Here is a 15,124-nt window from a genome sequence, read left to right on the forward strand (position 1 = left end):
ATATCGTCAGATCATCGTTATCGTGAGCTTTGTATCGCAAATCGTATCGTATCGTGAGGTACCAAGAGGTTCCCACTCCTAATAGAAAGTACTCTTTTGTTTATTAAACCTCTATAATAGTATATTTGCTTCACTTTACATACTTACATTTGCCCACAGGTTAAAATATTTACATACAACGCTCATTAAAATACTGCTTTATATTGAACATTATTTGGCAAGATTTTAAATGTTTATTTGTAAAATTTAAGAAAAACAAGAATATATTCTTGTATTTATCTTAATGTAGTAATGGAGGATTATTTTCTTTAAGTAACATTATTGACAATCTAACGGGAATGAATGTCAAGAGCTATATTTTTCGTACAACTAGTCAGTTCAGGGTCCTATTATAGAAACATTTCATACAGCCAAGCTGCAGGGGGCGTTAAACAATCTTCCCTTTAGGGATAGTGTCCAGTCAGACATCCCGAAGAAAACATATGACGTCATTACGTCGCGCACTTGACGTTTTTGACGCACATATACTTGACACTTCATTTACGGTAAGAATTACATACGTTTTTCTTATTTGATACGATAGAAACTGACTCGTATACTGACTAAAAGTTGACGCAAGCTACACGGTGTGTTTGATGCGATGTGATGTTTTCTTGCTACAGGAATGTAGAAATGATTTAGGGGTACAATAGTTAAAACCCAATCACTCAGTTTTTATTTTAAGAATGATAAATCTCATCAGTTCTTATATAAAGCTCTAGAGTGGGGACTTCTTGACAATCAGTGATAGATGCTATCACCATCTACCAATAGTCTGCCCAAAAACTAGTAAGTAGACTTGTTGGTAAATTATTTATAGACATTTTAACCTGATTGCCGCACTTTGCCCTGGCTTCTACTAGTCATAAAGCTATATTCATGGCCATAAAATAAAGTTTGAACTTAGGCAGTGATTTAACAAAATGTTGCTGATGTTTTGATTAAGGTGTGACAACAATGGAGACTTGTGATGGAGGGGAGATTTGTGAACCAAAGGAGCTCCGTCAAACACAGAAGCTGTGTCGATTCTTCTCTCAAGGAAGACGCTGCAACTTTGGGGCCAAGTGCAGATATTTACACATAAGAGTTGATTTGTCATCTGATCACAAAGAAGCAGTCATGCCCTCCTGCCAGGCTGACATTCCCTCTGCTGATCACGAGGGTGGTATAGAGCAAATTCCTCTTCTCATTGGTAAACCAAGGGCGTCTTCAGGTGCCGGACGACGTGCCTGCCGCTACTTTTTGTCAGGGTACTGCACGATGGAGGACAGGTGTCGCTTCTGGCATCCACCGCAGCTTCCCTCATTGGGTGGCCAAGTGGAATCAAACGAGAAGAATGGCTTGGTGCAAAAGAGAGCACCGGCACCTCGGCCAAATGTCCTCCAGGAGGTCAAACTGTGTGAGCTGACAGAGGATGTTATCGTGCAGCTACGGGACACTGAGATCAAGCAGCTGAAGAAGCGGTTTCCCAAAGACAGACTTATAACTCAAGAACGAAGTGACGGCAAGGTTACATATTACAGAGCCACTGTGGAAGCCACTGATCCAGACTGGGTGAATATGAAATTTTCTAGTTCGGAATCCTTAAGAGGTGGAAGGATATGTGGTTGAACCTAATGAGGACATTCGCTAAGTCATAATGGGGTTCTATGACTGCTGAAACCAGCAGAGGAGCTGCTCTTTGTGGTTTAAAAAGCAAAACATATTAACTATGAGAAGTTGAGTCACATGCATCCCCATCCCATTCAGACTATTTTGATTTCTGAAGTCTTTGTAAATCCTTTATTATGCTTTTTTTCCCCAGCCTTTTGATCTGAAAGAAATCGACATCATGGTGAGCTTTCCAGAGACTTATCCACAAGAGGTAAGTTTCAAACCTGTAAAGCTATTGGACAATGAAATGATGACTTAATGAACATCTAGTATTTTTCTTCTTTTTAGATTTTCACCCTTGATATCCCATTGGACCAGGAGCTGCCTCGAGTAATGGGAAGGTATTGAAAGTAACTTTTCAATGAGTGTTTTCGGTTTATTGAATGTCACACCATGTCTCAATAGGCATGTGCAGCAGTCATCATTGGAATGGCTTCAGGCTAAGCATGCTACCAATCAACTCCTGGGGAAAGTGGAGCTGCTGTTCCGGCCTTTTCTCCGCTGGCTCGACCGCAGTTTGGAGAAGCTTTTTACGGAGGGAGCCAGACTGGTGGGGGCTTGAACAAATAATAGAAATTTGAATGTCCATGCTGCAAATTCACTCATTTTTAGCCCTAATTCCTATTGTTGTATGTTAGCATTTGATCATATCTCGAAAGAAATAACATGTGCAATAATTTTCAGGTAACATTTTTAATTAATGAATCTTTCTACTTTTTGCACTTAGCTGAAAAAGGACATTGCTGTAGAAAAAGCCGGGCTACAGTTCATTCCCTACCAGGATCTGCAGGCAACAGTGTGTGAAAAAACAAACAATAGTTCATGTGAAACCAACTCTGACACTGTGAAGGAAGAGGAGGAGACTGGCAATGTAGCAAGAATCACTAAATGTGACATAGAAGAAGGTGTCGCAGGTTTTGATGAAAAACAGCGAGCAGGTGATGATGATGAGGAAGCCACTCACCTGGTGGAGAACATTAAGATCAGCGAAGTCCGTAGAGGCACCGAAGTGAGGCTGCTTGGCTTAACGCTGGGAGAAAACACTGCTACTGTGGTCGGCCATAACATCACTGTTTGTCTTCGGTGTAACAGGTCACTAATAATTCATAATTTAATTCATTGATTCACTAAACAATTTAAAATTATTTAGTACAGCACCAAAAAAATAATTATTTGTGGGCAGGTGCAAGGTTACGGCAGACTTGACACTAAGTGGGAAGACTGCTTGCACCGCTAATTGTGAAAAGTGCAGTGCACGAATAACCGCTGCGTTTAGACCCTCCATGCTGCACCACTACAGTGACGTGTTGGGGTACCTGGACCTCCAAAATGCTGTTCCTTCTGACCTAGTGCTTCAAGACTGTCAGCTCAATGTGGGCTGCCTCAGCTGTTCCCAGGAAAGCTTTGTCCAGGTACAGACACCTAACCTCAAGATCATAACAGTGCAGGGAAAAAAAATGATTTATCTGTTTTTTGGTTTGTTTCATTAGAACCTATGCTATGGTCAAACAAAGGAGGTCAATTGTGAAAACTGCCACGGCAAGCTTAGTCTGTTGGCTGAGAGTGCCAGATTCCAATACATTCAGCCACGCAGCAACAAAACAGGTGAAAGCACAGCTACAATCTCCCTTTAGCAGATTAGAAAAGGTTTAATCTCTGATACTGTAGAAACAAAACAACCACAGTCTGACCAGTATTTGCCCACACAAGGTGAAAGAGCTGTATTGTACACAAAAGCCACCGAGCTCAATTCTCCCACCCAGTTTTGCAGAAAGCATCGGTCATGGTCTGAAATATATTTTATGTGTGGGTGCAGATTCAAGTGCTGGTACTGTCAATTTGAAAACGATAAGAGATCCAGCTGTTCAAAAGGGGAAGCCACTACCAGAAAAAGGAGCATGCAAGCATTACAAGCAGAGCCATCGCTGGCTCAGGTACCACCTTTGTGCTTTGTATTGTCACTTTTAATGGGAAGAGGACTAACATTTTAATCATGCGTGTCATCAAGATTTCCGTGTTGCGGCCGGGCTTACCCTTGTGATGTGTGCCACGATGAAGACCAGGACCATCCCATGGAGCTCGCCAGCAGGATGATCTGTGGGTACTGCGCCAAAGAGCAGGTACGGATGGCGTGATGATGCTGGAACACCCGCATTTGGAAGATCTACCCCCTGACAATATTTTTGTTGTTTTTGTAGCCATATAGCAACGGGAAGCCTTGCATCAGCTGTGGAAGCATGATGACTAGAGGTGCTCACACCAGTCACTGGGAAGGAGGACTGGGCTGCAGGAGCAAAATCAAAATGTCAAGGTATCTTAAATGTCAATATTTAAATGATTCATTAAGCAGGGGATAAATTTGTCTTGTTCTTTGCAGAAATGATCGGCAGAAGTACGCCAACACCAACAAGACGATTTCGAAGAAGGCCAGTGAAAAGAAATAATTCACATTTGTGAACATGCAAAAACAAAAATCATGAATTCAATGAGTTTGATTTCCTCCAATAAATCATGTTGTAATGATGATTCTTTGGGAAAGTTACTTCTTAACTGTTTCTCTCCTCATTTCCACAGATCAGTTCATTTACATTTGTCACTAAGTAGGACCTGAACCTATGCTGTCTCAACTGGTCAGGCTGATTTACTATTACACTGCTAGTAACCACATTGATTTAACTTGGGACCATCCTTGCTAACTTTGAGATAGATCACTTCCCTCATTTAAATTGCTGCATCTTCCTCAAAGCACTGCTTTTTCATTGAAGTGCTCACCTTGAGCTTGGCAGGCCACCAGGCTCTTGCCCCCCACCGTCCAGGCTAAAACTGTCGCCCTAAAAAATAACTTATGTATGTAAAGTTTACAAATTTTTATGGCATTATGACCATGTATGGTGACTAAGTTTGAAAGCGCAATGGCGAAGCGTTATGGTCAAGTTGTGAACAAATCTATCCCAGCATTTTGTCATTGCGTGGGATTGCATTAAATTTTTGTTCGAGAAGACTGTACCTTAGGATAACATTTAGAAAATTTCAATACATAGCTTATAATAACACATAATAGTCCTTAAAAAAAATTGTCAACATTTTCCCAAAAAACAGTGGGCCGCTAGTGAGCTTCTCTACCAATGGGCTTTGCAAGTTTTCTAGGGAAACCCTGGAATAGTTAATCTTTTTGGCTTGTACGTGTTGACACTAAGGCTCTTTGAGCCAAACTCCACATTTAAAGCAGGGGTTTTTCCAGGCTCAAGCATCCAGTAGCAGCAGGACTGTGATCAAGATGTTAAATGTTACTGCGGGGCCGCTCCATTTTCTCACCTACAGTCATTCTGATAATCTCCTGCAGCCCCTCTGGGACCATCTGCTTTTGCACTACCGGCCTTACATCTCATCTCCTTTATTCCTGGTTCTGCTTGCCTTTTCCAGCTATGTCTTCTTCAGTGTGCCTTTTGCAGTCATGGACCTGCTGGGAGATAGGGTGCCGTTGTTTTACAAGTACAAGATCCAGCCGGGAAGAAGACCAACAGTTGGAATGATGGTAAGGAGCTTCCGGACCGCTCTTTTTAATCACATTTTCTTTGTGCTGCCAAGTGTGGTGGTGAGCATGTTCATCTTACCTCTGCCGGTGATGCCTCAAGAAGCGCCATCACTTCGTGAGGTCTTCATTGACGGCCTGGCTCTTCTTCTAGTTTTTGACACCCAGTACTACATCTGGCATGTCATACACCACAAACATGTGCAGCTGTACCGCTGCATCCATGCCATACACCACGAATATGTCGCTCCCTTCTCATGGTCCACTGAGCAGCTCAGCATTCCGGAACTGATGACTGTGGGATTCTGGAGCAACCAGGATCCAATTCTGCTCAAGTGTCACCCGCTGACTACATGGTGCGTCACCGTGCTTAGTATTGGGATGTCTGTGGAGGACCACATTGGCTATGACCTCCCGTGGGGCCTCAATCGCCTGGTGCCTTTCGGCCTTTTGGGAGGAGCGCCTGCTCATGACATGCACCATCAGAAACCAAACAGCAACTACGCTCCCTTTTTTAGTCACTGGGACAGAATCTTTGGGACAGCTGTACCACTCAAGAGGGAAAAAAACATTGACAGGCAATAAATGTGGTTTATTGTATGACCATTTAAGTGTTTTTTTTTTTTTTTTTAATTAATACGAACTTCTGAAATAATACCTACTTTCAGGGCCTTTACATGACCCACTGTAAGCATGTTAGGAAAAAAAACCTGCACATAATCAACTGTTTATATCATTTGTGTGCAACAACACCAATCAAAATTTCATTGCAGTGATTAATATGTATTTAAATTTATTTACTCAATACATAAATACATGTTCAGGGTAAAATCAAAAGCACAATACAGTGACCTGTCTTAATTAACAGATTTTTGTGGTGCCAAAGCCTTATCAAAATGTAAAAATGGGAAGGAACATTTCCAACTAAACCACTTATTTATATTAACTATGAAAGTATGCCACTGATAAACAGTTGTATACTGCAAAATCAATGTAGCTCATACTTATACAGTAATAAAATTTCAGATGTTATGTACACGTACCCATATTAATAGACATCATAGCACTCATCATTATACCTGTATATCATTTGGTGGCTCAAGCTTCATTCCAGTAGGAAAAAAAGTGCAGTTACCAACAACGTCAGCATGCAAACTCCCTTTGCTCATGATCTTCTTACATAAGTCCAAATCTTTACAAGCGTATAAATATTTATACTTTCCTGATGACGGGGGGAAAACAGAGGCTTTAGAAGGTTGTGTACAGGTCAAGTACATTGTTCAAAATAATGAAGGACGTCTTGTTCCTGAGCAAAGTACTGAAGGGGGCTTTACTCGGACCAAATGTTCATGACCGACTTGTAGAAGGCAGTAAAAGAAACAACATTCAGCAAAAAAAATAAGTTGCTCCTAAAATGATACTAAGTAAAATAATTCATTCAAATATTCCAAATTTAAAAATACAAATATTTAATGAGTGACATACATTCATCAATGGAGACTCCTATTTAAATACTGTACAAACATGTTGGAAATCTGACCCGTGTTCTCTGTAGGGTGCATCTTGCTGTAGCTGATGAACTGGCGCCGGAATTTGCGAAGCTCGGCCATGTTGACGCTCCTGTTCAGCTCGATGTTTGACAAAGTTAAAGACTTTTGCATTTCAATTTGTTACCCCTTTTTTTTCCATCCAATCATCTCCAAAATTGAATGGGTAGGCTCAGCTCATGAGCTCACGACAATTGAAATGTCAATCAAAATATGTCAAAGTGAGTTAAGTTGCTTAGAAAAAGGATATTTTCTCTGTCGCTCCTGGAACAGAAATGCGATCTCCAGGAACACTTGTCTTCTGTGCATTAAAAATGGCCTACAAAGGGTATAAAATACATTCATAAAAACATCCAGCAATAATGACAATACAAATATATTAAAGAAACTAACAGAGTGGAACCTTGCAACCAGCGAACCATTCGATTCTCCCCCCCCACTATGAGGAGTTCGTCAGATTTTTTTTTTTTTTACTTGCAAGGAAAATTTTGTGATTAATTCAACCAGAAAAACAAGTTACACGTGACGTGACAAATATAAAAAAAAACATTTGACAACATGACATAAAACAATGTTGCTTGTTGTACAATTTCATTGTACTAGCTAGACAGATGGAATGACAATATAATTAAGTTGCTTTAAAAACAAGCCATTTAGCCATGAGTCAATGATTCTCCCACAGTGGACTCATTTAGCATCTTTGTTGTAAAACACTCTTACAAGCAATTACAGAACAAACAGCAGTGTAACATCAGTGTTCAACTGGCTTTTCTACGTGTCACCTTTAATATAGCCACTTGATTTCCCCCCTTCACCCTAATGCCACACATGCTTTTACAAATTACATGAATTAACTCATCATCTAGCAGCCAATAAATGTCTCCACATCTACCTGTGCTTGAAACTTTTGATTATTAAGCCTATTCTGCCTGGATACAACACAAGGAATCACAACTAACCTTGATAACATAATTGCCTACGCCCACTTCCTTTCTTTGTAGTTGACATTTTAATCTCCCATCAAGCGGGGTACACCCATGCAACAATTGGGCCAAATCCTATCCCTTTTCCAATAAGAGTCATTAGTTTCTCGGATTTTAATCAAAGAATATCCTGTGCTGTGTGTGTAAATTAACATTTTTCATCATCCAGTTCGGTCAAACATTTGGAATGTTAAACCTATTAAACATTATATTACCAATTATAGACAGTCAATTGTCAGTAAAAATATTTTGTGAGTTTGAAAAAATGGTGTCAATTGTTTATGCTTGTTAGTTGGTTTGTGCTGTAAAAAGTTTAGTTTGTGCTGCTATGGCTTTTGAGATATTAATTTCTAGTGATTACGTCACGCAGCCGACCATTTATTGCAAAATGGACCTGAAATGGTGCCATTCGTTTATGCTACATTTGCGCTGAAAGAATTTTCGTTTGTGCTGCTATCGTTTAATAGTTATTTACAATTCTTTTATAGGTCAACTAGTCCATTTTGATTAAAAATGGCTAAAAATTGTGTCAATCGTTTAAGCTTCATTTGTGCTGTAATAAGTTTTGTTTGTGCTGCTTTTGAGATAGAGATATTCATTTCGAGCAATGACATCACAGAACCCCCCATTTATTGCAAAATGGACCCGAAATGGTGTCATTCATTTATGCAACGTTTGTGCTGAAAGAATTTTCGTTTGTGCTGCTATCGTTTTATAGATATTGAGATATTAATTTTGAGTGATGACATCAATCGCAGCCCCTCTGTCGCATCTGACAGAGCGTACAAACTCCTCAATAATAGAGGGGTGTCCCAACAACTAGCGGAAATGAATGGAACCCCTTTGGGCCTATTTTGCAGTAAATGGGGGGCTTGAGATATTAATCTCGAGTGCAAGCCCCCCCACTTACTGTAAAATGGACCCGAAGGGTTGCCATTTGTTTGTGCAACGTTTGCGCTAGTTGTTGGTACACTGCTCTGTTATTGAGACAGTTGGTACACTCCGACAGCCGCTGGAGTTGGATACGGAAAAGCTGCGAGTGACTTCATGACTCGAAATTATCAATACTGTATCTGTAAAACGATACACTAGCAGCACAAATGAAATGTTTTACAGCACAAACGTAGCATGAACGAGTGGCACCATTTTGGCTCCGTTTTGAAATAAATGGAGGGCTGTGTGACGTCATTACTCGAAATTAATATCTCAAAACCGATAGCAGCACATATGAAAATTTTTACAACACAAACGTAGTATACACGATACACCATTTTTAATCAAAATGGGGGCCTGGTTGACATCAGATTGACTTATAAGAGAATAGTTAATATCTCATAAATGATAGAACTAACGGAAACATTTGCAGCACGAAAGAGCACAAATGAATGACAATTTTTCTATTAATTTGCTTCTGATGGGGGGCCAACTTCAAAGAGGTAAATTGGCTATATGTACTAGAGCTGAAACGAATACTCGAGGAACTCGAGTCACTCAAGTTTATAAACTGATCCGAGTAATTTTATTCACCTCGAGGAATCGTTTAATTTTGCCAGCTCTAAGCATCACGTTTTGCCCGGACTACTTGTAATGCAGGACAATGTGCTGACGTCACGTGCGTAGAGGAAGAAGCAATAAAAAAAAAAAAAAAACCTTACTGCAGCCGACAGCCACTACAAACTACGTCGACGTTGCTAAAAACTACGCCCGCATGATGCGTGTGTGGTAGCAGATAGTGTCCGATGCGTCTCATAGATATCGCATGCATTTAGGACTAGATGCGAAATGACAGACTCGGCCGCGTCTGGGCAGCGTTAGTAAACAGCCGCCATCTTTAAGCAGTAGACTTCTCGGCGTTAATAAATATAACGTTACTGTCACTCGCTCACATAACGTTAGTCCTTCGGAGGGCTAGGTTTCTATTGATTATGACCACTGTCGATGCGTGGCTAACGTGTCTTATAAACAGGCTTTATTTAATCTGTAAAAACACAGCGCTGTAGAGTGATGAGGGTGTAAAATTAAAACATAATAAATAGGGTTGTTCCCATCATGGTTTTTTTTGCTCCTGATCCGATCCCGATCGTTTTAGTTTGAGTATCTGCCGATCCCGATATTTCCCGATCTGATTGTTTTTTTTTGCTCCCGATTCAATTCCAATCATTCCCGATAATGTTTCCCGATCGTATACATTTTGGCAATGCATTAAGAAAAAAATGAATAAAACTCGGACGAATATATACGTTCAACATACAGTACATAAGTACTGTATTTGTTTATTATGACAATAAATCCTCAAGATGGCATTTACATTATTAACATTCTTTCTGTGAGAGGGATCCACGGATAGAAAGACTTGATTCTTAAAGGATAAATGTGACTTTGTATATTGTGACTAAATATTGCCATCTAGTGTATTTGTTGAGCTTTCAGTAAATGATACTGCAGCCATTTAACTGTTCTGCCCAAATGCATGATGGGAAGTGCAACCATGACCGTGCGTAGTGGCACCAAATGATATATCTTCTCTGCGTTGGGAAATAACATAGGGTGTTATGAAAAAAATCAACTACAACCTTTCCTCCCCACATTGCTACCCACGATATTTCTAATTGTTGAGAGAGGAATTGTAAGGCTTTAGCCAATTAAAAAAAAAAGCGCCAAAGGCTTCCAAAATTCTCTCTACTCATTTTATGTTGCGTTTTAGTTCTATATATAGGTAAAACGGCGCCATTATAGATTGAACGCGACAATGCGTGAGTGGGTCGAGCAGTGCATGCGTTATTTGCGTTAAATATTTTAACGTGATTATTTTTAAAAAATTAATTACCGCCGTTAACGCATTAAATACAATTAGAAAACGATTTAATTAAAAGATATATATATATTTAAAAAAGGCATTTCCGATATTTTTTTTGCCGATTCCGATACTTTGAAAATGACGTGATCGGACCCGATCGAGACATCTTTAATAATAAAGCTAACTGTCAGTTTTAGCTCAGTAGTCATTGCTGAATAAAACACCAAGTAACACTGGTCCCTAATGTGCTCCAATACAGCAGGTATCATACATTTATTTTGAACACTGCAAAAACTCAAAATCCTATCAGTACTTACAGTTTACACTAACTTAAAACTTAACTGGAAATTAAAAATAGCTTGACACAAATGGAAATTCAATTGAAACACGTGGGAAAAACACGTAGCTTTCAAGTGATGTGTGTTATCAAGCGTAATTACATTTTTAGGTAAGAAATATTGTTTTTTTTCTTAAATAAGAGCTAGAAGTTTTTTGAGTGAAAGCAGTGAGTTTTTTTTTCTAGTCACATCTGAGAGGCAATTGTTGGCTGTTTTCAACAATGTACATCGAAAATAAAGACATTGATTGACTGAAAATTGTTCAATATTGGATTAAATGTCTTTTTTTTCTCATGTATATTTATAATTTCTCTTTACCTAAAAAAATAATTGTTTAATCCGATTACTCGATAGAATTTTCAGTCGATTACTCGATTACTAAAATATTCGATAGCTGCAGCCCTAATATGTACCCTTTAGTAGTCATAACTTTTGTTCAGGTGAATTGCACCTTAATGGCAAATTAAAATGTGCCACTGAAAAGGACACTAGTTCAACTAGTGAACATTGTTATAAAAATAACTGTAAGAGAATAAGTGAAAGATTTGTGAAGCATCATATGTTTGCTTTCAACATTTTAAGATAAAAAGACATACTCACTTCAGATCCTCACTAAAATTGAATGTTTTTTCTGTTATAACGTAAACAACTATCGGTAACAGCTTGAGCCTCATGTACTGTCAGCTCGCAAAAAGTAAGTAAGTAGCAAAAAAATTTGCAACTGGCAGAGTTAATAGAAAAAACAGTAATAAAATAAAGACATACCATTAACACATCCTGTGTGACCTTGTCTAACTCATACAGGAAGTTTGCAGATGACAGTGGTTGCTGCAGAGACCAACAGCATGACTGAGTAATTCACAGACAAAACTACCATGTCCTTGCTCATTTTTTATGTGTGTCGTGCCTTACACTCTGAGTGGACTGGTTGGGTGGCGGCGCTTTCCTTTTGAATAACGCATCAGCGATTGCTTCAAATGGAAGCGTGTCATCTTGAAGAATGTTAAAGAGTGGATTGTCCCAACGGTTTCTAGAATCTGGTGCTTCAAAACGGAGAACTAATGCATTGAAGCTACAGACAGCAGGACAGATGTTAGCATATTTGTATTATTTCTAGCTTAATAACATATGAGATATTGAGGCCTGTGTGACATGTCATGACTTACATGTCTTGTATGTACTGCTCCTCAGCATCTCTGCTTGTGTTCCACTCTGAGCTCACATCATCTGATGTCAAACAATACACCTAAAAAAAAAACATTTTCACTTATAATCTTAAAATGTTTTTTTAATTTTTCAATTAGGCACTCATACTTACGAGACAGTGTGGTGTCTGTACATGTTTTATGAGACAAAAAAGCTCGTAGCGGTAGCCTGTAATGTTTAAAAATGGAAACAAATAGCAAGGTTTTTATTTTACTTTTGTATAGAGCTAAGAAAATATATAGATTTTATTAATTTATACAATTGTGATGAATACATTACCTTTAATGTAGTTTAATGAATCCAAAATAACAATGTCATCTTTGTTGACTTTCCTAAACAACAAATGCACAATTCTTAAAAGGATAGAGATCATGAAACATATTAATATCAATCATTGGAGCACCAACCTCTCCACTTCAGCTTTCAGCGCAGCTCTGACCTGTTTTTCCTTTTGTGAATCTGCATCATACAAAAGTTTGTTATTAAGTGGAGTAGGGCTGCAGCAATCGATTATTATAGTAGTCGATTAATCGATGAACCATTAGTTCGAATAATCGGATAAGGAACATGAAAATGAAATTACCTGAGCTGAGCTTCAAAAGATATAAAAAATAAATGAAGGAGGATCTATGTACAACAAAAGAACAATTGGCTAACTTACACAGCAAAAGTCCACTAGTTCAAATACTATAAAATGCTAACGTTTTAACAATGCTCTTAACAAATGGTTCATACACATATTCCCACAAAAATAGTCTAAATATACCTATAAACTAAATTACAAATGCCTTAAAAAACATTAGCTCAGACAAAAACTTAGCTTATGTTGGTCTTAACAGGGAGTACCTGGATTCAGCCATGTGAAATGAGGTAAAGGAATACTCGAAGCAGCAAAATTTAATTCTAATCTTTTTTCTTCTTATCGAATACTCGAGTTTATCGATTAATTGTTGCAGCACTGGAGTATTATTTTAGTAACGTGGGAAGAATAGCTATTTCATTTCCTAAGTATGGCAGTTATAGTAATTGTATAATTTAATGGACTTAATAAGTCAAATAATTGCAAATGCCACACCCATGGTCTTTAATATACGTGTTAAATAAAAGATTTGTCTTTTTTACGCCGCTGAATCTAATGAAGTTGTGTCAAACATAATTTACTGTACTGTGTATCGTGTCATGAAGTGCAGCGAATACTAAAATCCCCAACAGTTTTAGTCAAACATGTATTTATCCAACGGCTGTATAAATGATTTGTAAAAGGTCATTCTGTATGACAATTTAAGCGAAAAACATCTTTTGGTCATTTGGTTTATGCAGCTAGCTTAACTTGCCTGCATACACGGCATTCTTCTCAACAGACAGTGGCGAATCTCCCACAACGTGAACCTTTCGGTCAGTTGTTTCTTCGAAATACACTTTTAATTCCTCTGCCCTGCGAGTTTTACCACTGCATGGATAACCACACATAACTATTAAAGGCATGATTACTTGGAAAAGCTACACTAGCTTGCCGCAAGTGGCATGTTTCTTTAACTATGACCCGGATGTGACGACATTGAACATTTTGTTATGACCAACAGGTAGCGCGAAAAAAAAAAACATCCCCCAAAACTGAATGATAATAATGATAATAACAATAATATTAAAATTAAACAGTTAAATTATAAACACTTACATATTAGTATCAAATGAATTCTTAAAATTGAATCATACATTGAAAAATTGCATTGAAATAATGCATATGGCGCAAAATAGACAAGGCTGAAAAAGCAGTTTCTGCTCTTGCACCCATCGTTAAAATAAACAGCTGTATTTTAAGCCAAAAGAACTGTTGTGTTTGATCGAACAATATGTCTATATGCTGCCATAGCAGTTTCATGGCGCATTAAGGCCTCGAGCTATTTTTAATTTGTCGTTTTACCCTGGGACCCCCATTTACAGCGCCGCGCAACTGCTTTTGTTTCAACACAGCCATAAAAAGAATTATATTTATTATTCAAAATATCTGTAATTTTTAGCTTAGAATCATTAATTGATGTCTAATATTTAGTTTAAAAACAAACTTTATAAAATTATTCGCTCGCATATTTAAACTTAAACAAATGAAAAAATTAGTGTCTGTAAATAGCTCACAGATATCTACCTCATAATCATCGCTTAATTGTATTTTTTTTGTTACTGTCGCATTTTCCCCGATAATTTGGATGATAAATAATCGATCCAAACAAAGAAAAAAACAACAACATTTAAAAGGGTAAATATTTGAACAAGAAAATCTCGACCACTCCTTGATGTCTGCGATTTCTGCATCGCGACCCTTGTATTTGACCGTGTTTCACCCATAAAATCCCCAAAAAGTCCGGCTGTGGCCATTCACAGCTGTGTGTTGACACCCGTTGAGAACTGCGACATAGAATTTTTGGATCGAAACAAGGTAAGTCACTCACCTAACTCACATCGACTTAGGGTTTAGGGTTTTTTTTTTTTTTTTTAAATGCCCTCCTGTTCAAAATTTTTCAAGATTTTAAGCTTTTGAACGATGTATCACACATGCATATAGGACAATTTTGAAATTTGGCCAAATTGGGGTCTCAGAGGGGAACTTCAAGTTAAGTCATCTAAGTGTTTTCCGGCATACATATTTAATAAACATCTTACACATCAGCAACAAAATTATTGCAATAATTTCTATTGACAAAATTCTCAAGACAGAATGTGATCAATAAACATATTTTGCACAAATTTGCACGTTTAATATATTATTCATTGATGATAATTTATTAATTAAAACACATTTCAAAACACAGCATTGTAGTTGATTTTGTATCATTCTATTGTCAAAAAAAAAAAACTCAATACAAAAATGCCTAATGCTTTTATATTCATTTATTTGCATGCATTATTATTTACTGCACAGTAAATTAGTGTAAAATTAAATGGAAGGGAATAAAAACATGTTGGTTCAGAATTCAGATTTTTAAATTTAAGTTCCATTATGTTTCCATAATTGGTAGTGATGAACATCA

At 37.9% G+C, this 15,124-nt stretch overlaps 3 protein-coding genes across 4 annotated transcripts; 2 read left to right on the top strand and 1 right to left on the bottom strand.

Annotated features, from left to right (window-relative positions):
- Positions 1-415: 415 nt before the first annotated feature.
- On the top strand, positions 416-4,283 carry si:dkey-24l11.2 (uncharacterized protein LOC100034462 homolog). Of its 2 annotated transcripts, none has more exons than XM_057837788.1 (12): positions 416-545; positions 986-1,593; positions 1,844-1,903; positions 1,981-2,033; positions 2,098-2,242; positions 2,420-2,784; positions 2,876-3,104; positions 3,183-3,297; positions 3,509-3,626; positions 3,701-3,812; positions 3,891-4,003; positions 4,070-4,283. In XM_057837788.1, exons 2-12 carry the CDS (start codon positions 997-999, stop codon positions 4,134-4,136), a joined length of 1,974 nt encoding a protein of 657 aa, XP_057693771.1. In that variant the 5' UTR covers positions 416-545; positions 986-996; the 3' UTR covers positions 4,137-4,283. The 2 variants fall into 2 exon arrangements, with proteins under 2 accessions (XP_057693771.1, XP_057693772.1); XM_057837789.1 differs by lacking the exon at positions 416-545 and adding an exon at positions 591-828.
- Positions 2,487-13,639, bottom strand: kti12 (KTI12 chromatin associated homolog). Its single transcript, XM_057837791.1, has 9 exons — positions 13,430-13,639; positions 12,503-12,554; positions 12,375-12,427; positions 12,208-12,263; positions 12,056-12,135; positions 11,802-11,961; positions 11,655-11,717; positions 7,020-7,090; positions 2,487-6,856 (listed from the first exon to the last, which is right to left on the bottom strand). Exons 1-9 carry the CDS (start codon positions 13,578-13,580, stop codon positions 6,715-6,717), a joined length of 828 nt encoding a protein of 275 aa, XP_057693774.1. The 5' UTR covers positions 13,581-13,639; the 3' UTR covers positions 2,487-6,714.
- Positions 4,957-7,509, top strand: ch25hl1.1 (cholesterol 25-hydroxylase like 1, tandem duplicate 1). Its single transcript, XM_057837790.1, has one exon. It carries the CDS (start codon positions 4,970-4,972, stop codon positions 5,807-5,809), a length of 840 nt encoding a protein of 279 aa, XP_057693773.1. The 5' UTR covers positions 4,957-4,969; the 3' UTR covers positions 5,810-7,509.
- Positions 13,640-15,124: the final 1,485 nt, after the last annotated feature.

Source organism: Corythoichthys intestinalis, chromosome 5 (assembly GCF_030265065.1).
Source record: "Corythoichthys intestinalis isolate RoL2023-P3 chromosome 5, ASM3026506v1, whole genome shotgun sequence".
Classification (NCBI taxonomy): Eukaryota; Metazoa; Chordata; class Actinopteri; order Syngnathiformes; family Syngnathidae; genus Corythoichthys; species Corythoichthys intestinalis.